Here is a 23,309-nt window from a genome sequence, read left to right as displayed (position 1 = left end):
AAGGTGCTTCCTCTCCCATCTAGGGGGTCGAGGACCCGCGGCTGGCCCGGATCCCAGGCTGACTTGGTTTAGGAGGTCATGTTGTCCAGTTGCAAGATCAAGTTTGGTAATCCGGTAAAGTTTTTCCCTTCCAATGTACGGCTGTCTCCGGATCGCTTACAGGTGCTCTGTGGGGCAGTTCAGGCTATGGTTCAACAAGCTGGACCTACTGGTCCTTTGTTGGTTCCGTGCAGATCACAAATTTAAGTTGGTATTGGTTCGTACTGTGGTGGCTTCTCTTCATTAGAGTGCTTCCTGGCCTCCATAGACATCAAGCTGCCTACCTTCACGTCCTGTTACGTTCTTGACAGCTACGGGTTCTCCGTTTTTTGCCGTGGGGAAGGATCTCTTGGTTTGTGACGTTACCCTTTTGGTCTCGCTTATGCTGCTAGGGTCTTCATGACGGTGTTGGCTCTGGTCCTGGTGGTGTTGCGGCAGCGGGGCGTTTCGGCCCTGGTCTCCTGGCCGCTCTGCTTCTCTGTTTGGAGTCCCCTACGGCGCTGACAACGAAGTTGGTTGACACCGTGGGAACTCTGGTGGAGTTCAGGTGGGTTATGAACTTTCAGAAATCATCCCTGGTCTTTCCATGAGACTGGACTTTCTGACTCGTCCTCGGTCAGGGTGTTTCTCCCTCCGGGGTCAAAACTCTTGGCACTTTAGACTGCGGTCGACTGTTGCTGTTCCGCACATGGTCTTCCCTTTTTACCTGCATGCAAGTTCTGGGACTGATGGTGTTGTTTTTCAAGACGGTCCTTTTTGCTTAATCCTTCTGGGGATCGCCCAGGAGGCACTCTTTCTCGAAGGCGACTGGAATGCAAACTCTCTGGACTTGCGGAGCCGGCTGGGCCGGGTGCCCGGGGAGTCTTTCTCTGGAATCCTTCCTTCCCCCTTCTACTGGACAATTGTCACCACGGATGCAAGCTTGTCCGGGTGGGGAGGAGTCCTCGGCAGGTTTTCTGCTTCGGGAGTATGGTCCCTGGAGGATCCAGGTTACCGCTTATTGTCCTGGGGCTGAGAGCGATCCAGCTTTGTCTAGTTCACTGGATCGGGCACCTGCAGCTCTCTGGTGCACTTTCAATTGACTACGCCGCGACTGTGGCTTGTGTCATTCGCCATGGGGGCACCAAAAGTGTCCTTGCTGCCTTGGAAGTGATGTTTCTTCGTTGGGCAGAGCGCCTTGTTCCGGCTCTATCCGCTGTTTCCTTTCCAGGGGAGAAACAACACAATTGGTAGGTGGTTTGCCTCAGTCGACAGGCCCTGGATGCAGGCCAATGGTCCCTTCATCCGGAGTCGTTCCAGCAGTTGTGCCTTCGTTTGGGGGCACTCCGGACATGGGCCTGTTGGCATCGCATCTACAGGATAGTGCAGAGGTCGTGGCCCGCTCCCGGGACCCTCTGGCAGGTGCGATGGTGGCCTCATGGGTTCTGTCATGGGCAAGAACATGCACTAGGTTCAACATGTTCGATGCTGAGATGTTTGGCGTGGTCACCTGTGCAAGGCTGACGCCGGCATTGTAGTGCGAGAGTGCTCGCGGATGGGCCGAGTTCCGTTTCAGGTGCTGTCTGCCTTTTCTCCTCTCCTGTTGCTGCCAAGAATCCGCAGGATCGAGGCGGCAGGGATTTCGGTCATTCTCGTGGCTCCAGACTTGCCTCGCCGTGCTTGGTATGCCGACCTGGTCAGGCTTGCCGCTGACGCTCCTTGGGTTTTCTTCTCTCCGGGGCCGATCTCCCGTCCGGCTTTACCTTCGGCTTGCCGGCTTGGCTGTTGTAAGCCAGGTGTCAAAGGACTTGGGGGGTTGTCTGCTTCGGTGGGTGGGAAGCGTCTTCTATGATGATTTTTTTTCATCATATGAGAAAGTCGTGTATTGCGTGGTGTGAGTCTTCTTGGACTTCCCCTCGCTCTTGTGGCTAGATCAGTGGCCGGATCTTGGCTTCCTTCAACGGGAGGATTGATCAACAGTTGGCCTTGAGTACTGTCAAGGGTCGGGTTCGGCTTTGATCATTTTTATTCCACAGGCCGTTGGCCGCCCGTTCCCTGGTGCGTAACTTTTTCCAGGGGGTGCCACACTTGGTTCTTCCAGTGCGACCTCCGTCGCCAACTGGGGACCTTGGTTGCAGTCAGTTCTTCCAGACCCTCCTTTGCGAGTATCGTGGGTATCCCCTGCTTACCTTATTGTAGTAGGTGGCCTTGGTTGCTGTCACTCTGCACACGGGGTGTCGGCACTGGCGACATTGTCCTGTCATTCTCCCTATCTGTTGGTTCATGGGGCCAGGTGGTACTTCATCCGGATCCGTCCTTCCCTCCGAAGGTAGTTCCTAGTGTTCACTTGCACGGGGCCATTTTTGTCCTGAGCCCCCTCATCCTACGGAATGTGCGCAGCATACTCTGGATGGAGTTCGGCACTCGAGGGGTACTTGGTGACTACTGAGTCTTCCCGTACTCAGGTTCGCTCTCTGTGCTCACGGATGGCCCAAGGACAGGGTTGCCTGTGTCTGCTGCAACTATTTCCAGGTGAATCGGACAGTCGGTGGTGCAGGCTTCATCATTTATGAGTCAGGTCCTACCTTTCCCTGTTTCGGCGCTTTCTACTTGGGCGCCTAGTGCTTCCTGGGCTTTTTGCCATACAGGCATCTGTGCTTCAGGTTATAAGACGACTACCTGGTTTTGTTCACACCTTTGCTATGTTTTATGAAGTGGATGTGGTGGCATCTTCAGATGCCTCTTTTCGGCCGCAAGGTTTTTTGCTGGCTGCTGTTTGGAGGGCTTTTGGCCTTCCTTGAGGGTGTTTACTGTTTCTTTTCAGGTGGGCCTCCTCTTTTGTTCTGATGAGTCCTATGTTGCCTGGTTGGCTGTGTTTGGCCTTAGGGACTTGTTCTTTTCTGCTGTTCCCACCCCTCATTTTATGGCACTGCTTTGGGACGTCCCTACTGATATGAATCAGAGAGAGCTGCGTCCGTCAATGAACGATAGAGAAAACTGGATTCTTGACTTACCGTAAAATCCTTTTCTCTTAAGTTCATTGACGGACGCAGTACCCGCCCCTCTAATTTGCGTTGGGTTGGTGTTACTTTCTGACACTGCTTTGATACAAAACTGGCATCATATGCAGGAAGGGAGAGGGCGTACCCTCCGGGACTGCCCATAGGTGTAGCCAGAACCTTTTCCTGCCTAGTGTCTTACTCCTGTAGGGGGCAGTATAACCCTACTGATATGAATCAGAGAGAACTGCGTCCATCAATGAACTTAAGAGAAAAGGATTTTATGGTAAGTCAAAAATCCAGTTTTTTTTTTTAAAAGCACCCCCCATCCCCCCTGTGCTTGCGCACAGTGGCAAATGCATACTTAGGTCACACCCACATTATGTAAAACGTGTGCGCAACACATGTGAGGTATCGTCATTAATGTTCAAGCTGAGGAAAGATGGCCTCTAGTCTGATGTAAATGTTGCCATTGTTTCTCTACATTCATTTTTTTTTTTTGTCCTCTGAGCTGATGCTTTCCATTGTAGAGGAGAGATTTGGTGTCTTATAGACCCCACATCTCTCCATAAAGAGGACCTGTCATCCCTATTATTACAAGTTTACATTTCTTGCTCTAGCAATAAAAGTGATAAAAATAGAAAAAAAATTAAGGGCTAGTGTAGAAAAAAATAAAATAAATACAATTTTGTTTTTAAAAGTTAGTAGTAATACACAGGACTTGCCACTATGGCTAACAGAGGGGGAAATCAGGGAAAGACTGGATAAACTTAACACAAACAAATCACCAGGCCCGGATGGCGTACATCCGAGAGTGCTCAAGGAACTCAGTATGGTTATATCTAGACCACTGTTCCTGATCTTTGCTGACAGTATTAGGACAGGAGATGTACCAGGGGATTGGAGGAAGGCTAACGTGATTCCGATATTCAAAAAGGGCCAGAGACATATCCCGGGAAATTATAGGCCTGTCAGTCTGACATCAATAATATGTAAACTTTTGGAGGGGATGATAAGGGACTATATCGTAGAGTATGCTAAAGACAACAACATCATCAGTAGTAACCAGCACGGGTTTACAAATGGGCGTTCTTGTCAAACCAATCTCTTAGCATTCTACGAGGAAGTGAGCTGTGAGCTAGATAGGGGGAGACCAGTGGATGTGGTGTACTTGGATTTCGCTAAGGCGTTTGATACAGTTCCCCACAAGCGCTTAATTTATAAAATAAGGTCTGCAGGTATCGACAGCAGGGTTTGCTCTTGGATACGGAATTGGCTAAAAGGCCGTGTCCAAAGGGTAGTAATAAACAGCGCATACTCAGACTGGTCTGAGGTAGTAAGCGGGGTGCCCCAGGGCTCAGTCCTGGGACCAACCTTGTTCAATTTATTCATAAACAGCATTGAGGAAGGGATCAGTAGTTCGTTATCAGTTTTTGCAGATGACACAAAATTGGCCAGGGCAATAACTGCACAGCATGAAGCAGATATCCTACAGAATGACCTGGACAAAATTACGGAGTGGGCAACGACATGGCAAATGAGGTTTAATGTGGAGAAGTGTAAGGTTTTGCACTTGGGGACCAAAAACATAAAAACACAATACACGTTAGGAGGGGAACCCTTGGGGGAATCAAAAATGGAGAAAGATTTGGGAGTCTTAGTTGATGATAGATTAGGCAACAGCATGCAATGCCAAGCGGCAGCTTCCAAAGCCAACAGAATATTAGCATGCATAAAGAAAGGGATGTATTCCAGAGATAAGACTATAATCCTTCCACTTTATAAAACTCTGGTCCGACCGCATCTGGAGTATTCTGTCCAGTTCTGGTCGCCAGTCCTCAGGAGGGATGTGTTGGAGCTGGAGAAAGTCCAGAGAAGGGCAACTAAACTGATTAGGGGGTTGGAGGACCTTACCTATGAAGAGCGGCTGCAATCGCTCGATTTATTTTCCCTGGAGAAAAGACGTCTGAGAGGGGACATGATAGCAATTTATAAATATCTTAATGGGGATCTCAGCTTAGAAGAAAAGCTGTTCATTCGAAGGAATTGCATGAGGACTCGAGGACATACAATGCGATTAGAGGAGAAGCGTTTTAACCTCAGGCAACGTGGGGGGTTCTTTACTGTTAGGGCTACAAGATTGTGGAATTGTCTACCACAAGAGGTGGTTTCTGCGGGTAGTATGGTGACTTTCAAAAGACTCTTAGACTTACATCTCAAGGATCAGGAGATTGAGGGCTATGTTAGATGATTACAGTCACACACACCTACACAGGTTGAACTGGATGGACTATTGTCTTTATTCAACCTCGCCTACTATGTAACTATGTAACTATGTAACTATGTAAAAGCACCCCCATCCCCTCTGTGCTTGCATACATAGGTCACGCCCACATTATGTAAACCATGTGCGCACCACACATATGAGGTATCGTTGTGAATGTTCTATAGAGAGCAATAATTCTATTGTTAGACCACCTCTGTAACTTTAAACTGGTGACCTGTAAAAAAATGTTACGGAGATTTTCAGGTACCGCAGTTTGCTGCCATTCCGCAATTTTAAAGGGTGACGTGTTGGGTATTTATTTACTCAGCATAAGATTATCTTTTTTTTTTTCTTTTTTTCTTACTTTATTAGTATTAAAAAATTGCTGCGCAAATACCGTGTGACACAAAATTGCAATGACCGCCATTTTATTTTGTAAGTCCTCTGCTAAGATATATACACACACACACACTGATTTTTACATATGAGAGAAGTGTCAGAATTGGCCTGGAAAGCAAGTGGCTAAAAAAGAAATGTATATAATATATATAATAATATTATATATATATATATATATATATATATATATATATATATATATATATATATATAATTGATAAATGTTAGCTATGCATTGATTGTATGTGGGTAGAAGTAAGGCGAGCTGCGAAGCTTCACTATGCCATGCCGTCCTTCAGCAGGATTTATTGGAATTAGTGAAATGAAGCGGCCTCTCAGCCCCCCAATACTGTGACATTGGCTCTGTAGCGGGTGCAAGCAGCATGCAGCCTTTTATAGAGTTGATTGAGTGCAGAGCGGTGTGCTAGGTAAGGAGCGGGAACGTTACATGTTGTCAATGTGCCTTTGTGTGATAAGCCGTAGCCGGCGGTGACTTGCAGGGGACGGATGGCTTCTGGGATTCAGCTTCTTCTTGTGTCTCTCTTGTTGACAGTGCAGTCTTTGGAGAAAATCCTGCGCTCCCTGGGGACTCCTAGCGACACACCAGAGCTGAGAGAGCATCTGTAAGTTCTCCCCTCCTCCCCCTCCTCTTCTGATTATCTTCCCGCTTGTATCACGCCGGCCGGCTAATTTTATTACACTCCATCTCACCCTTTCCTGCCGCACAAAACAGATATTGATTCTTTTTTTATAACAAACATGACTTGTACAACTTCCTGCCAAGAGATACTTTTACATCTTCATCCTGCACTCAGTCACCGCACTCCTCATCCAATCACATTTCAGGTTTTTATTTTTTGGTTTCTTGTAGTGGTTCACCAAAATTAAAATTCAGGATTCACTTGGCTGAAATTAATACACAGTGGGCAAAAATACTTTCTGCTGATTGGAGGGCTATTGCTGTGACTCACACCACTTCTGCTGCCCTTTCCTCTCTGTGTGGAAGCAGTGGACTCTCTGCAGAGATTCTGCCATGCCCTATGTTAAGTCACAGCAATCTAGAACTATCCAGCCAGCAAAGCTTATACTTTAAGCTGATTGGAGAGAGCTAGCTGTAGCTCAGATCTCTGCAGCGAGACCACTGCTTCTGGCCTTTCCTCTCCGTGTGGAATCAGGGGTCTCTCTGTAGAGGTTCGATCATACCCTATGCTAAGTCATAGCTAAATAGAACTATCCAGTCAGCTACACTCCTACTACTCACTGATTGGAGAGCTCTAGCTGCGGCTCAGATCTCTGCAGCGAGACCACTGCTTTCTGGCCTTTCCTCTCTGTGGGAAAGCAGTGGTCTCTCTGTAGAGATTCGATCATGCCCAATGCTAAGTCATAGCTAAATAGAACAATCCAGTCAGCTACACTTATAATTTCTGCTGATTGGAGAGCTCTAGCTGTGGATCAGATCTCTGCAGTGAGACCACTGCTTCTGGTTTTTCCTTTCTGTATGGAAACAATGGTCTCTCTGCAGAAATTTGATCATGCCCTATACTAAGTCAGAGCTAAATGGAACGATCCAGTCAGCTATGCTTCTACTCGCTGATTGGAGAGCTCTAGCTGTGGATCAGATCTCTGCAGTGAGACCACTGCTTTTGGCCTTTCCTTTCTGTATGGAAGCAGTGGTCTCTCTGCAAAGGTCTGGCATGCCCTATGCTAAATCAGAGCTAAATAGAACCATACAGTCAGCTACACTCATACTCCTTGCTGATTGCAGAGCTCTAGCTGTGGCTTGGATCTCTGCAGAGAGACAAGGGTCCTTCTCCTTTTGGTTTGATGCACCTGGAATGTGTTTAGCTGATTATATTTGGCCTTGTTTCCCTCCCTCTATACTGCTTTCCTTTTGTTTTCACCCCACCCAGTCCTGCTGCTCCTTTACCCCTCTGCCTGGAGTATCGGGGATCACACGACTCTCCACCATTCCTCCCATGATGTATCGGGGGATCACATGACTCTCCACCATTTCTCCCATGATGTATCGGGGGATCACATGACTCTCCACCATTCCTCCCATGATGTATCGGGGGATCACATGACTCTCCACCATTCCTCCCATGATGTATCGGGGGATCACATGACTCTCCACCATTTCTCCCATCATGTATCGGGGGATCACATGACTCTCCACCATTCCTCCCATGATGTATCGGGGGATCACATGACTCTCCACCATTCCTCCAATGATGTAGCATAAGGTGCTGGCACGCCCAATCACTAATCCTCAGTGCTGTCAGGTGACCATGGGGCAGGGACCCTAAACTGGGCTCATTCACATAACCCTACTGGTCAGTAGGGGGCAGCAGTGGAGAGAATGGAGGGGGAAATAATGAATTGAACCTGCAGTTGGGGCAAAACATGTCCACTGTAATACTGGCTGTGAAGAAGCCTATAGCCGAATTCCCTTCTCTGCCTGGCCACTGGAAACAAAGGGAAATATCCAGTAGTCCCATGTATGAGTAGTCCTGGATCTCGCTTCCTCCTCCCACATGACTGCACTGGTGAGTGGTGAGTGGGCGTTTATGCACCCAGCACTGTCACCTTGTTTCATAACGTGGAGGCCATGTAGGGCCTCCTCTCCTCGTTGCACCCATGTGGCAGTGAAGACAGTGAAGTGCCTTTGCTCTTTCCCCCTCCCCCTGGTTCCAGTACAACAAGGATTCTTAACCAGGGTTCCATGGAAGCCTAAGGTTCCTCCAGAGTTTGCTAGGGGTTCCTCCAGAGTTTGCTAGGGGTTCCTCCAGAGTTTGCTAGGGGTTCCTCCAGAGTTTGCTAGGGGTTCCTCCAGAGTTTGCTAGGGGTTCCTCCAGAGGTTGCAAAGGGGTTCCTCCAGAGGTTGCAAAGGGGTTCCTCTAGAGGTTCCTTTAGGGGTTGCTGGGGTTACATAGTGGGGAGGGGGGTTATAGGTGGGTGGAGGTTCAGTGCAGTTCACACACCCAACATCAGTGTGGTAGGTCATTGTATGAAAATGTGCTTAGTATGTCTCCCTCCCCCGATGACGACATCCTGCAGAATTGGCACAGGTTATATGCATGGTTTGCTCACACATGTGACTTGCCCTGGTTTGGAGATGACACATTCACCGGGCTGAGGAGTTCTGGACCAGAGAAATAAATCTCCGAAAGCAGATTAGATCAATCCAAATCAAAAATCAATCAATGTCTGGGCAAATAAATTTATATATGGAGTTCATCTCTGTAGTACTTGCAGCTTTTCCAATGTTTTACCCATTTAAGAATGCTGCAGGTACAGGAGAGTAACGCCTGCTGGTGATACCAGAAATCCACCGAGCTCCTCCCTTCCTGTAATCTCCTGACCACTCCCCCTGCTGCACCGACATCCAGAGGAGCGGTGTCAGTTACTCCCTATTGGACTACAGATCACCTCACCCTTATATTAGTTTTCATTGCAGCAGAGGCACTGCATTGGCTGAAAACAGGAACTTAGGAGCTTACTGGATTTCTGGAAGTTCAACCAGCAATTTTCTGTAATTGTCATTTTTAAATGGGTTATAGATGGTGAAATCTGCATGTATTAAAGAGCTGGACTGACTCTCTGTTTTCCCACTTAAACCGCCTCAGGGCCACTGTTGGCGGCCTTTGCATTAACACTCTATCATCCTGAGACACTTCTGAGATCATTCAGAATACTGTGACCTCCCCCTGGTTCTTGGTGCTGCCTTTGCCCTTCCCCCTCCCCCTGGTTCCTGACTTTTGCCCTTCCCCTTCCCCCTGGTTCTTGGTGCTGGCCTTTACCCTTCTCCCTCCCCCTGGTTCCTGACCTTGGCCCTTCCCCCTGGTTCCTGGCATTGGCTTTTCCCCCCTCCCCCTGGTTCCTGGCCTTGGCTTTTCCCCCCTCCCCCTGGTTCCTGGCCTTGGCTTTTCCCCCCTCCCCCTGGTTCCTGGCCTTGGCTTTTCCCCCTCCCATTGGTTCCTGGCCTTGGCCCTTCCCCCCCTCCCCCTTGTTCCTGGCCTTGGCCCTTTCCCCCCCTCCCCCTTGTTCCTGGTCTTGGCCCTTTCCCCCTCCCCCTGGTTCCTGGCTTTGGCCCTTCCCCCCTCCCCCTTGTTCCTGGCCTTGGCCCTTTCCCCCTCCCCCTGGTTCCTGGCTTTGGCCCTTCCCCCCGGTTCCTGGCTTTGGCCCTTCCCCCCTCCCCCTGGTTCCTGGCTTTGGCCCTTCCCCCCCCTCCCCCTGGTTCCTGGCCTTGGTCCTTCCCCCCCCCCCTGTTCCTGGCTTTGGCCCTCCCCCCCCCCTGGTTCCTGGCTTTGGCCCTTCCCCCCTCCCCCTGGTTCCTGGCTTTGGCCCTTCCCCCCACCCCCTGGTTCCTAGCTTTGGCCCTTCCCCTCTCCCCCTGGTTCCTGGCTTTGGCCCTTCCCCTCTCCCCCTGGTTCCTGGCTTTGGCCCTTCCCTCCTCCCCCTCTTTCCTGGCCTTGGCCCTTTCCCCCTCCCCCTGGTTCCTGGCTTTGGCCCTTCCCCCTCCCCCTGGTTCCTGGCCTTGGCCCTCCCCCTGGTTCCTGGCCTTGGCCCCCCTCCCCCTGGTTCCTGGCCTTGGCCCTTCCCCCCTCCCCCTGGTTCCTGGCCTTGGCCCTTCCCCCCTCCCCCTGGTTCCTGGCCTTGCCCCCCCCTCTGGTTCCTGGCCTTGGCCCTTCTCCCCCTGGTTCCTGGCCTTGGCCCTTCCCCCCTCCCCCTTGTTCCTGGCCTTGGCCCTTCCCCCCTCCCCCTTGTTCCTGGCCTTGGCCCTTCCCCCCTCCCCCTTGTTCCTGGCCTTGGCCCTCCCCCTGGTTCCTGGCCTTGGCCCTTCCCCCCTCCCCCTGGTTCCTGGCCTTGGCCCTTCCCTCCTCCCCCTGGTTCCTGGCTTTGGCCCTTCCCCCCTCCCCCTGGTTCCTGTCCTTGGCCCTTCCCCCTCCCCCTGGTTCCTGGCCTTGGACCTCCCCCCTCCCCCTGGTTCCTGGCCTTGGACCTCCCCCCTCCCCCTGGTTCCTGGCCTTGGCCCTTCCCCCCCCCGGTTCCTGGCTTTGGCCCTTCCCCCCTCCCCCTGGTTCCTGGCTTTGGCCCTTCCCTCCGGTTCCTGGCCTTGGCCCTTCCCCCCTCCCCCTGGTTCCTGGCTTTGGCCCTTCCCCCCCTCCCCCTGGTTCCTGGCCTTGGTCCTTCCCCCCCCCCCGGTTCCTGGCTTTGGCCCTCCCCCCCCCCGGTTCCTGGCTTTGGCCTTTCCCCCCTCCCCCTGGTTCCTGGCTTTGGCCCTTCCCCCCCGCCCCCTGGTTCCTAGCTTTGGCCCTTCCCCTCTCCCCCTGGTTCCTGGCTTTGGCCCTTCCACTCTCCCCCTGGTTCCTGGCTTTGGCCCTTCCCTCCTTCCCCTCTTTCCTGGGCTTGGCCCTTTCCCCCTCCCCCTGGTTCCTGGCTTTGGCCCTTCCCCCTCCCCCTGGTTCCTGGCCTTGGCCCTCCCCCTGGTTCCTGGCCTTGGCCCTCCCCCTGGTTCCTGGCCTTGGCCCCCCTCCCCCTGGTTCCTGGCCTTGGCCCCCCTCCCCCTGGTTCCTGGCCTTGGCCCTTCCCCCCTCCCCCTGGTTCCTGGCCTTGGCCCTTCCCCCCTCCCCTGGTTCCTGGCCTTGGCCCTTCCCCCCTCCCCCTGGTTCCTGGCCTTGGCCCTTCCCCCCTCCCCCTGATTCCTGGCCTTGGCCCTTCCCCCCCCCCCCCCTCCCCCTGGTTCCTGGCCTTGGCCCTTCCCCCCCCCCTCCCCCTGGTTCCTGGCCTTGGCCCTTCCCCCCCCCTCCCCCTGGTTCCTGGCCTTGCCCCCTCCCCCTGGTTCCTGGCCTTGGCCCTTCTCCCCCCCTCCCCCTGGTTCCTGGCCTTGGCCCTCCCCCTGGTTCCTGGCTTTGGCCCTCCCCCTGGTTCCTGGCTTTGGCCCTCCCCCTGGTTCCTGGCTTTGGCCCTCCCCCTGGTTCCTGGCCTTGGCCCCCCTCCCCCTGGTTCCTGGCCTTGGCCCTTCCCCCCTCCCCCTGGTTCCTGGCCTTGGCCCTTCCCCCCTCCCCCTGGTTCCTGGCTTTGGCCCTTCCCCCCACCCCCTGGTTCCTAGCTTTGGCCCTTCCCCTCTCCCCCTGGTTCCTGGCTTTGGCCCTTCCCCTCTCCCCCTGGTTCCTGGCTTTGGCCCTTCCCTCCTCCCCCTCTTTCCTGGCCTTGGCCCTTTCCCCCTCCCCCTGGTTCCTGGCTTTGGCCCTTCCCCCTCCCCCTGGTTCCTGGCCTTGGCCCTCCCCCTGGTTCCTGGCCTTGGCCCCCCTCCCCCTGGTTCCTGGCCTTGGCCCTTCCCCCCTCCCCCTGATTCCTGGCCTTGGCCCTTCCCCCCCCCCTCCCCCTGGTTCCTGGCCTTGGCCCTTCCCCCCCCCTCCCCCTGGTTCCTGGCCTTGGCCCTTCCCCCCCCCTCCCCCTGGTTCCTGGCCTTGGCCCTTCCCCCCTCCCCCTGGTTCCTGGCCTTGCCCCCCCCTCTGGTTCCTGGCCTTGGCCCTTCTCCCCCTGGTTCCTGGCCTTGGCCCTTCCCCCCTCCCCCTTGTTCCTGGCCTTGGCCCTTCCCCCCTCCCCCTTGTTCCTGGCCTTGGCCCTCCCCCTGGTTCCTGGCCTTGGCCCTTCCCCCCTCCCCCTGGTTCCTGGCCTTGGCCCTTCCCTCCTCCCCCTGGTTCCTGGCTTTGGCCCTTCCCCCCTCCCCCTGGTTCCTGTCCTTGGCCCTTCCCCCTCCCCCTGGTTCCTGGCCTTGGACCTCCCCCCTCCCCCTGGTTCCTGGCCTTGGACCTCCCCCCTCCCCCTGGTTCCTGGCCTTGGCCCTTCCCCCCCGGTTCCTGGCTTTGGCCCTTCCCCCCTCCCCCTGGTTCCTGGCTTTGGCCCTTCCCTCCGGTTCCTGGCCTTGGCCCTTCCCCCCTCCCCCTGGTTCCTGGCTTTGGCCCTTCCCCCCCTCCCCCTGGTTCCTGGCCTTGGTCCTTCCCCCCCCCCCCGGTTCCTGGCTTTGGCCCCCCTCCCCCTGGTTCCTGGCTTTGGCCTTTCCCCCCTCCCCCTGGTTCCTGGCTTTGGCCCTTCCCCCCGCCCCCTGGTTCCTAGCTTTGGCCCTTCCCCTCTCCCCCTGGTTCCTGGCTTTGGCCCTTCCACTCTCCCCCTGGTTCCTGGCTTTGGCCCTTCCCTCCTTCCCCTCTTTCCTGGGCTTGGCCCTTTCCCCCTCCCCCTGGTTCCTGGCTTTGGCCCTTCCCCCTCCCCCTGGTTCCTGGCCTTGGCCCTCCCCCTGGTTCCTGGCCTTGGCCCTCCCCCTGGTTCCTGGCCTTGGCCCCCCTCCCCCTGGTTCCTGGCCTTGGCCCTTCCCCCCTCCCCCTGGTTCCTGGCCTTGGCCCTTCCCCCCTCTCCCTGGTTCCTGGCCTTGGCCCTTCCCCCCTCCCCCTGGTTCCTGGCCTTGGCCCTTCCCCCCTCCCCTTGATTCCTGGCCTTGGCCCTTCCCCCCCCCCCTCCCCCTGGTTCCTGGCCTTGGCCCTTCCCCCCCCCTCCCCCTGGTTCCTGGCCTTGCCCCCTCCCCCTGGTTCCTGGCCTTGGCCCTTCTCCCCCCCTCCCCCTGGTTCCTGGCCTTGGCCCTCCCCCTGGTTCCTGGCCTTGGCCCTCCCCCTGGTTCCTGGCTTTGGCCCTCCCCCTGGTTCCTGGCCTTGGCCCCCCTCCCCCTGGTTCCTGGCCTTGGCCCTTCCCCCCTCCCCCTGGTTCCTGGCCTTGGCCCTTCCCCCCTCCCCCTGGTTCCTGGCCTTGGCCCTTCCCCCCTCCCCCTGGTTCCTGGCCTTGGCCCTTCCCCCCCCCTCCCCCTGGTTCCTGGCCTTGGCCCTTCCCCCCCTCCCCCTGGTTCCTGGCCTTGCCCCCCCCCCTCTGGTTCCTGGCCTTGGCCCTTCTCCCCCTGGTTCCTGGCCTTGGCCCTTCCCCCCCTCTCTCCCTGGTTCCTGGCCCTGACCCTCACCCCTCCTCCCCCCCCGGGGCCTGGCCCTGACCCTCCCCCTCCTCCCCCCTGGGGCCTGGCCCTGACCCTCCCATGGGTCCTGACCTGTTGTTGCCCTAATTCAGACAAGTTTTGCACTCAGTTTTCTATCAGTTCAAAACTTGCGTGAGGCAAAAAAAAAAAAAAATAATAATGCCATAGACTTGTATGGAAATGTAAGGCGCAGAAGAAAATGAACGCCCATCAACAGCGGCCGTACCGTTCAGGCTGTGTCAGCTGTGTAGCGGTGAGAATGAAGCACATGGAATGGATTTCAGGGGCAGACGCTGGAAGTCGTTGTATTTGGTCTCTTTAAAGCACATCCAGATGTTGGCTGTCCTGCACTTTCAGCAATTTTACAGCTTTTTCACACAGAATTCTTCCATCATTTCTTTTCCTGTGTGCATAGAAATGAGAAGTTTTGTGACAATTTGTACAGGATTACATTGAAACTCTTGTTTAAACTTCACGGAAAGGTTTGCTAGATACTGGAAGCCATTGCTAGGCAACAAATGAAGAGCAATGAGCTCAGCTACTTCCACCCGAACTCTGATTACTGCGTACCGGACCCCGGCGAGCCTCAGGCGGCATCTCACCCACCACATCCTATCCAACTTCATCTCCCCTGGTGGCCCCTGCAGACTCCAGGATCCTCAGATCACCTTCACTTGTGTCTTTTGTTTTAGTTTTCCATCATGCTGCAATCCCTCTTTGATTTCATTTTCCCATCCAGTACAACAAGGATTCTCAACCAGGGTTCCATGGAAGCCGAAGGTTCCTCCAGAGGTTGCTAGGGGTTCCTCCGGAGGTTACTAGGGGTTCCTCCAGAGGTTGCTAGGGGTTCCTTCAGAGGTTGCTAGGGGTTCCTCCAGGGGTTGCTAGGGGTTCCTCCAGGGGTTGCTAGGGGTTCCTCCAGAGGTTGCTAGGGGTTCCTCCAGAGGTTGCTAGGGGTTCCTCCGGAGGTTGCTAGGGGTTCCTCCGGAGGTTGCTAGGGGTTCCTCCAGAGGTTGCTAGGGGTTCCTCCAGAGGTTGCTAGGGGTTCCTCCAGAGGTTGCTAGGGGTTCCTCCGGAGGTTGCTAGGGGTTCCTCCAGAGGTTGCTAGGGGTTCCTCCTGAGGTTGCTAGGGGTTCCTCCGGAGGTTGCTAGGGGTTCCTCTGGAGGTTGCTAGGGGTTCCTCCAGGGGTTGCTAGGGGTTCCTCCGGAGGTTGCTAGGGGTTCCTCCTGAGGTTGCTAGGGGTTCCTCCGGAGGTTACTAGGTGTTCCTCCAGGGGTTGCTAGGGGTTCCTCCTGAGGTTGCTAGGGGTTCCTCCGGAGGTTGCTAGGGGTTCCTCCAGGGGTTGCTAGGGGTTCCTCCAGGGGTTGCTAGGGGTTCCTCCAGAAGTTCCTTTAGGGGTTGCTGGGGTTCCTTTAGCGATTGCTAGGGGGTCGTGCCACCATGTACCCAAATACATTTCGTCCTCTTTTTTTTTTTTTTTTTTTTTACCTCAAACAGAGCTTTCTTTTATTGGCATTTGATCACCTCTGCAGTTTTTATGTTTTGGACCATAAACAAAAAAAGAGCAACAATTTGTAAATAAAAAAAAAAAAAAAAAAAAATTATCTTTCGTTCGACAGACACAGCGCTCCATAAATCATAACTACTGGGTTATATTGCCTCTTCCAGGAGTAGGACTAGACAGAACAAAAAACACCTGGCTACGCCCATGGGCCGTCCTCAGCTTGGTATATAACCCCTCCTCTCTGCTCTAGGTAATCTGTTTTAATCTGTCTGGTCAGGAGTAAGGACCTGGGCTCTCTGGTCCTAGCAATTTTTTTTCTTCTCCCTCCTTATATCTTTTTTTGTTTTTTCTCTCAAGAGATCTACAATCAACTTCGGGGCTGGGAGACGAGCTGCATAATCTAGATCCAGTGATCCCCCCAGCCACAAAAGCGCGTGCAGACCGCAGCTAAATGCTAGGTCGGCCGCAACATAGCCTCACGGACAGAGGCTGGCCCGTGAGTTAAACGTTTCGCAGGGTCGCATACCACCGGGCTTGGGTCGGAGTCAGCGGTCCCTTGGCTGACAGCTCCCCTACTTTGCGAGGATTCTGTCTGGAGCGTTACCCGCACCATAGATGGGTAAGTACAGTCCCCCCCCCCCCTCGCCTTCACTTTGTCGTGTTTTTTTTTTTTTGGGGTGGACGCAGGTAACCTCCAGGGACGATCTGCCTGCAGGTTCCTTCCTCCTATCCTTAAAAAATCCCTCAGTGAGCTGGGCTTCCCCCACTCCCTTTCCCCCCTTGTCTGGACCTGGAGTGTGGTGGGGGTCCCAGGCCTGAGGATGCAGCGGGGACCCCTGCTGTCCCCACTCTGTAAGGGCTCTGGAATAGTTTGTCCTGCCCTGGCAGTCCGGAGGGGTCCCAGTGTAGGAGACCCCCACTGTTTGCAGAATGGGTATAGTACAGGGGGTCCCTTTGCAGAGACTGATGCAGAGTGTGCAGTCATGTTGGAACAGGTCTCCGCTTGAATTCATCCCCAAAGGTTGTATAGGGTTGAGGTCAGGACTCTGTGCAGGCCAATCAAGTTCCTCCACCCCAAACTCGCTCATCCATGTCTTTATGGACCTTGCTTTGTGCACTGGTGTGCAGTCATGTTGGAACAGGGAGGGGCCATCCCCAAACTCCTCCCACAGAGTTGGGAGCATGAAAATGTCCAAAATGTCTTGGTATGCTGGCGCCTTAAGAGTTCCCTTCACTGGAACTAAGGGGCCAAGCCCAACCCCTGAAAAACAACCACACACCATAACCCCCCCCCCCCCCCCACACACACACACCAAATGATTTGGACCAGTGCACAAAGAAAGGTCCATAAAGACATGGATGAGTGAGTTTGTGGTGGAGGAACTTGACTGGCCTGCACCTCACCCTGATAGAACATCTTTGGGATGAGTGGAGACTGCGAGCCAGGCCTTCTCATCCAACATCAGTGCCTTGCCTCCCAAATGCGCTTTTGTAAGAATGGTGAAACATTCCCATAGACACTCCTAAACCTTGTAGACGGCCTTCCCAGAAGAGTTAGAAATAAAGGAAGAGTTGAGACTTTAAAAAGGGCGGAGCCAACTCAATATTGAACCCTACGGACTAAGACTGGGGTGCCATTAAAGTTCATGTGCGTGTAAAGGCAGGCGTCCCAATACTTTTGACAATATAATATAGCTGTATATCTACAGTCTGCGATCCAGGGCACTGGTTAAAAACTCAGCTAGGGATCTTAGGGTTTCCCATGAGGCTGCGGCTGGAAGTGACATCACCGGGACTCTGTACGGTACGGCTGATCTGTGGGGCGATGCCGTTGATTTGGTGCAGCACCTGAACACACAACTACAGTAGTGAATGATGCACCTGCACTGTGCTGCACCACAACGCACATAATGTGCATGATAGGTCAGCAACTGAAAAAGGAAAGGTCAGTTCAGTTTTTGAAGTGCTTGGAGCCTTAGACGATCCCATTCAATGATGTGACTGCCTTAACCACTTGCCGACCGCCACAAGTACATATACTGCGGCGGTCAGCCCCGGCCAGGCAAAGTGACGTACCGGTACGTCACTAGCCTGTCACCGGCTTGTGAGCCAATAGCGGGCGAGCGCCTGCCCCGGCCTGTTCCCTAACAAGTCAGTGCGTGTGACCGGTGGACCCGATGTCTGCTGGTCACTCGCGATCGTTCGCCGGGAAGGAAGAAAGGCAGGCGGCTGATGTAAACAAGCCGCCTGTCATTCTCCCCTGTGTAAAAATGGAGATCAGACGGTTCTACTATGTAGGACCGTTGATCTCTGTTTTTACACTAGTAGCCATGTCCAATCACAGTTAGAATCACGCCCCTAGGGACGCACTTAACTCCTCCCTCTCCAATACAGTTAACCCCTTCCCTGCCGGTGTCATTTTTACAGTAACAGTGCATATGTATAGCACTGATTACTGTAGTAATGTCACTGGTAACCCCAAAAGTGTCAAAAATGTCAGTCAAGGGTCCGATCTGTCCGCCGCAATGTCACAGTCCCGCAAAAAAAATCGCAGATCGCCGCCATTACTAGTTAAAAAAAAAAACAACAAAAATGACAGAAATCTTTCCCTTTGTTAGTAAACGCAATAACTTTTGTGCAAACCAATCAAAATACGCTTATTGTGATTTTTTTTTACCAAACATATGTAGCAGAATACAAATTTGCCAAAAATTTAAAAAAAATTTGATTTTTACATTTTTTGGGGGGGGGGATTTCCTATAAAAAAATGTAAAAAATATTGTTATTTTTTCAAAATAAACGCTCTTTTTTGTTCATAGCGCAAAAGTAAAAAGCGCACAGGTGATCAAATACCACCAAAAGAAAGCTCTGTTTGTGGGAAAAAAAAGGACGTAAATTTCCTTTGGGTACGGCGTTGCATGACCGCGCAATTGTCAGTTAAAGTCGCACAGTGCCGAATCACAATAAGTGGCCTGGATGTAAGAGAGCAAAATCCTCCGGTGGTAAAGTGGTTAAAAAGGAAAGGTCAGTTCAGTTTTTGAAGTGCTTGGACCAGAGATCCTCGAACTACGGTCCTCCAGCTGTTGCAGAACTTCACATCCCATGAGGCATTGTAAAACTCTGACTAGACATGATGGGAATTGTAGTTCCTCGGCAACTTGAGGGCCGTAGTTTGAAGACCCTTGGCTTAGACTATCCCATTCAATGATGTGAATGCCGTAATGCAGAGTGTGGATGTTCCCATGCAACAGAACGTCAGATGAGAAACACCCATGTGTACTGTCATGGCCGACCATACCGGAACAGTTCAGCTTCGGCGTCTCTAGGCTCGGAGGACCACCAGACTCCCTGGCCTTCTTTAGCATTAAGTAGTCCTGACACTTTGAAGTTCCTGTTTTAGTGAACTCTTTGGAGTAGAAGCAGCTGAACAGGTGTGGAGAGAGTCAGAACCAATCAGCATCTCCTTCTCCTGTTAGAATGACTGTGAAATTATTAATGCAGAAGCGCTAAAGATGGCACAGTGACACCTTGTCACACAGCCGCTAATCTGTGCCACGTGTCCGACCTGATTTATTATATAACGGGGCCAGAAGCAGAGTCTGACTTCTCTCACATTAAAGAAGAAAAGTAACTTCGTCCTTTCATACACCAATCAGCCATTTTCACCACCCACCTAATATTTAGTAGGTCCCCCTTTTTGCCACCAAAACATCCCTGACCCGTCCAGGCATGGACTCCACTAGACCTCTGAAGGCACGCTGTGGTATCTGGCACCAAGCCGTCTGTAGCAGATCATTTAACTCCTGTAAGTTTTGAGGTGCCTCATTGGATCGTTCCAGCACATCCCACAGATACTCGATTGGCTTAAGATCTGGAGAATTTGGAGGTCAAGTCAACACCTCAAATTCATTGTGTTCTCAAGAATTCTTCAGGCCACCTTCTTCCATTGCTCCGTGCTCCAGTTCTGATGCTCATGTGCCTGCTGTAGACAGGGGTCAGCATGGGGCACCCAGACCGGTCTGCACCTACACAGCTCCATACACAACAAACTATGATGCTTTGTGTGTTCTGACACCTTTCTATCAGAACCAGCAGTACCCTTTTCAGCAATCTGAACCCCAGTAGCTCTTCTATTGGATTGGACTGCACAGACCAGCTACATCACCTCGCCTCCACCAGTGAGCCTTTCCTCCCCGCCTCCGCCAGTGAACCCTTTCCTCCCCGCCTCTGCCAGTGAGCCTTTCCTCCCCGCCTCTGCCAGTGAGCCTTTCCTCCCCGCCTCTGCCAGTGAGCCTTTCTTCCCCGCCTCTGCCAGTGAACCCTTTCCTCCCCGCCTCTGCCAGTGAGCCTTTCCTCCCCGCCTCTGCCAGTGAGCCTTTCCTCCCCGCCTCTGCCAGTGAGCCTTTCTTCCCCGCCTCTGCCAGTGAACCCTTTCCTCCCCGCCTCTGCCAGTGAACCCTTTCCTCCCCGCCTCTGCCAGTGAGCCTTTCTTCCCCGCCTCTGCCAGTGAACCCTTTCCTCCCCGCCTCTGCCAGTGAGCCTTTCCTCCCCGCCTCCGCCAGTGAACCCTTTCCTCCCCGCCTCTGCCAGTGAGCCTTTCCTCCCCGCCTCTGCCAGTGAGCCTTTCCTCCCCGCCTCTGCCAGTGAACCCTTTCCTCCCCGCCTCTGCCAGTGAGCCTTTCCTCCCCGCCTCTGCCAGTGAGCCTTTCCTCCCCGCCTCTACCAGTGAGCCTTTCCTCCCCGCCTCTGCCAGTGAGCCTTTCCTCCCCGCCTCTGCCAGTGAGCCTTTCCTCCCCGCCTCTGCCAGTGAGCCTTTTCCTTGCCACCTCCGCCAGTGAGCCTTTTCCTTGCCACCTCCGCCAGTGAGCCTTTTCCTTGCCACCTCCGCCAGTGAGCCCTTTCCCTTGCCACCTCCGCCAGTGAGCCCTTTCCCTTGCCACCTCCGCCAGTGAGCCCTTTCCCTTGCCACCTCCGCCAGTGAGCCCTTTCCCTTGCCACCTCCGCCAGTGAGCCCTTTCCCTTGCCGCCTCCGCCAGTGAGCCCTTTCCCTTGCCGCCTCCGCCAGTGAGCCCTTTCCCTTGCCGCCTCCGCCAGTGAGCCCTTTCCCTTGCCGCCTCCGCCAGTGAGCCCTTTCCCTTGCCACCTCCGTCACTGAGCCCTTTCCCTTGCCACCTCCGTCACTTAGCCCTTTCCCTTGCCGCCTCCGCCAGTGAGCCCTTTCCCTTGCCACCTCCGCCAGTAAACCCTTTCCCTTGCCACCTCCGCCAGTAAACCCTTTCCCTTGCCACCTCTGCCAGTGAGCCCTTCTCTTGCCACCTCCGTCAGTGAGCCCTTTCCCTTACCACCTCCGTCAGTGAGCCCTTTCCCTTTCCACCTCCGCCAGTGAGCCCTTTCCGCCAGTGAGCCCTTTCCTTTTGCCACCTCCGTCAGTGAGCCCTTTCCCTTGCCACCTCCGCCAGTGAGCCCTTTTCCTTGCCACCTCCGCCAGTGAGCCCTTTTCCTTGCCACCTCCCACAAGAACTGCAGTTTTGGAGTTGCTCTGACCCAGTCGTCTAGACATTACAATTTGGTCCTTGTCAGAGTCCCTCAAGTCCTCATACTTGCCTATTTTGTCTCCTTTCAACACATCAACTTCATGGACAACATGTTCACTTTCTGCCTAATATATCCCACCCACTTTCAGATGTCATTGTAATGAGATAATCATATTTACTCTCTTTACCTGTCATTGGTTAGAATGTTAAGGCTGATTGGTGGAGGGGATAGGCAGCTTTCTTAAACTAGAGAGGCTGAAAACACTGCTTGAGATTTCAGTGCGGCCGTAGCACTTCACTCTCATCCCTATCAGTAAAGAGCACACTGGATTTTTGGCAGATGAGTTATTTTTCCACAATTCCACCCCATTTAAAGAAAAAAACATGGGGCAGTGTGCGTGTATTTCAGAAATGTACGGAGTGTCTTTTTTTTTCTCTGACTCAGACATATTTTAAAGTGTTTGTAAAGCCCTAAAGAGCCGCAAGTAAATTGGGATCCCCCACCCTGCACAGCCAGGCACACCAACTTTTCACCATCATTCCGGAGACAGAGAGCCGTCCGTGAGTTTGTATTTTTTTTTTCTGAGGGATATAACTTGGATAGGGTTGGGAGATTATAGGATGCCCACTTGACTTTTTCTATATACAGTGTCTATATATATATCTATATATATATACACACACACTCCACTTCTTCCTCCATCACTTGCTTGCAGAAATCCTGCTGGAACACTTTATAGATCTGACAAATCAGATTAAAGTCAAATTAAAGTTCAGTGTCCAACTTTCATCCCTCCCGTGGCTACTGCCCCCAGCACCACCTCGTTAGGCACTGCCAACCCACCTGGCTGCAGCTCCCTCTTTCATTAGCCCTTCAGGCGAACATCTCCCCACAGTCCTCCAGACTGACACCCTCTACCCACCCGGCTGACACTCAGGAGATCTCCTGGACATGCTGCCTGGCTCCCTCTGTCCTCTCTTTGCTCCTGTGCCTGTGGAAAGGGATTCCTCTGTGTGTTGTAGGGGGAATCTGCCAGCACCCGAGCCCCAGGCCCGAGGTCACCCCCCCAGGCTAGGGGCCACCCTCAGAGGCCACCGACACCTTAGCACTTCATCTCCACCCGACTGCCTCTGCTAGCATGACTCGTGCCTATTGATGAGGTGAGACTGCCCGCCCATTTGCTGGTGATTGGCTGAGGCCCTCATGAATATGCCAAGTAGCTCCTCCTAACCTCCACCCACTATGTCTGGAATATTCTCCAATGCTCCAGAGAACAGGGGGAGGCTCTAGAGAGGCTTATTATGGAGTCATTCAGCCCTGGAGTTGCTCATCCCTAACCCAGATTCATAACCCTTGCCTGACTCTCAGCCAAGCCAATTTGCCTACACTAAGAAAACCTATTTACACCTAGCACACTGGCTAGAGGGTGCTACACTAATTTTTTAATTAAAATAATAAACATGTTCTACTTGCCTTCTCTGTGGAATGGTATTGGTTCCCCTGCTGGTGCTCTGTGCTCCCCCTCTTTTCAGTGGGTCTTCGTAGGAAGTTGCTTCCCATGGGGGCGCACTTGTGAGCTCACTTCCGGTGTTCCATCAGATTTCCCTACCCCATCGGATTTCCCTACCCCATCAGATTTCCCTACCTACGTCATTTCCGGTGCAGATTCGTCATGCACCAGCTGTAGCCGCGTCACACGTCCTACTGCGCATGCGCGGAATAGGTAGGGAATTTTGATAACATTGTAAGGGGTGAGGCGAAGGTCCTACTGTGCATGAGCACCAACGGATCGGGCAGTGGCATCTCTTATAACAAACATCCATCCGATCTCAATGGCATACACTGCACTGAGCCGACAATGGGACAATCCTATTCCCTACCCGCACGCCCACTGTCTCATTGTCGGGTCGGCGCAGTGTGGGGCATGGAGATTGGATTGTCGGCTCGGCGCTGTGTCAGGTCAGCGCAGTGTGGGCCATAGAGATCGGATGGATGTTTGTTATCAGAGATCCCGCTGCCCGACCCGTTGGTGCGCATGCGTCGGCACATTCACACTAGGTCTTTTGCCTGATCCCTTACGATCTTATCAAAATGCCCTACCTATTCTGTGCATGCGCAGTAGGACTTGTGACGCGGCTACAGCTGATTAATGACGAAGCCACAGCTGATCCGCAACCGGAAATGGTGTAGGTATGGAATTCTGATAGGGTATGGTATTCTGACAGAACACCGCTATTGATCCCCACAGTGTGGCTCAGCCCAATCCTATCTCCCCCCCCCCAGCTCTCTGCTCACAGGATTTGATTGACAGCTGCTCACCTCAATACTGAGTTTCTATTACCTTGAGATAATAAAAAAAAAAAAGGAAATAGTGGTTAAATATTTCCCCAACACACAAAGAGATGCCACGATGTGATAAACATGTAACTTTATAGTATCTGTAATAAACTCTCTATATCATATCAGCTCTCTGGTATCAAAAGTACTTGTGCTGTCACTCCACCACCTTCAAAAGTGTCTCCATATCAGTGATAATGTCACTCTCTGGTGCTCCCACATTGCTTCCC

At 53.3% G+C, this 23,309-nt stretch overlaps 1 protein-coding gene across 1 annotated transcript in view; it reads left to right on the top strand.

Moving 5' to 3' along the window:
- Positions 1-23,309, top strand: part of TSNARE1 (t-SNARE domain containing 1) — a 382,306-nt gene that overhangs the window by 140,967 nt on the left and 218,030 nt on the right. Inside the window, exon 4 of the mRNA XM_082257510.1 lies at positions 6,236-6,305. Coding sequence (XP_082113636.1) covers positions 6,236-6,305 — 70 coding nt within the window. The remainder of the gene's footprint in view (positions 1-6,235; positions 6,306-23,309) is intronic.

The sequence above is a fragment of the Pelophylax lessonae genome (assembly GCF_965119305.1).
Source record: "Pelophylax lessonae genome assembly, chromosome: 5".
NCBI lineage: Eukaryota > Metazoa > Chordata > Amphibia > Anura > Ranidae > Pelophylax > Pelophylax lessonae.
The sequence above is the reverse complement of the archived record's forward strand: the minus strand, read 5'-3'. Positions and strand labels throughout refer to the sequence as shown.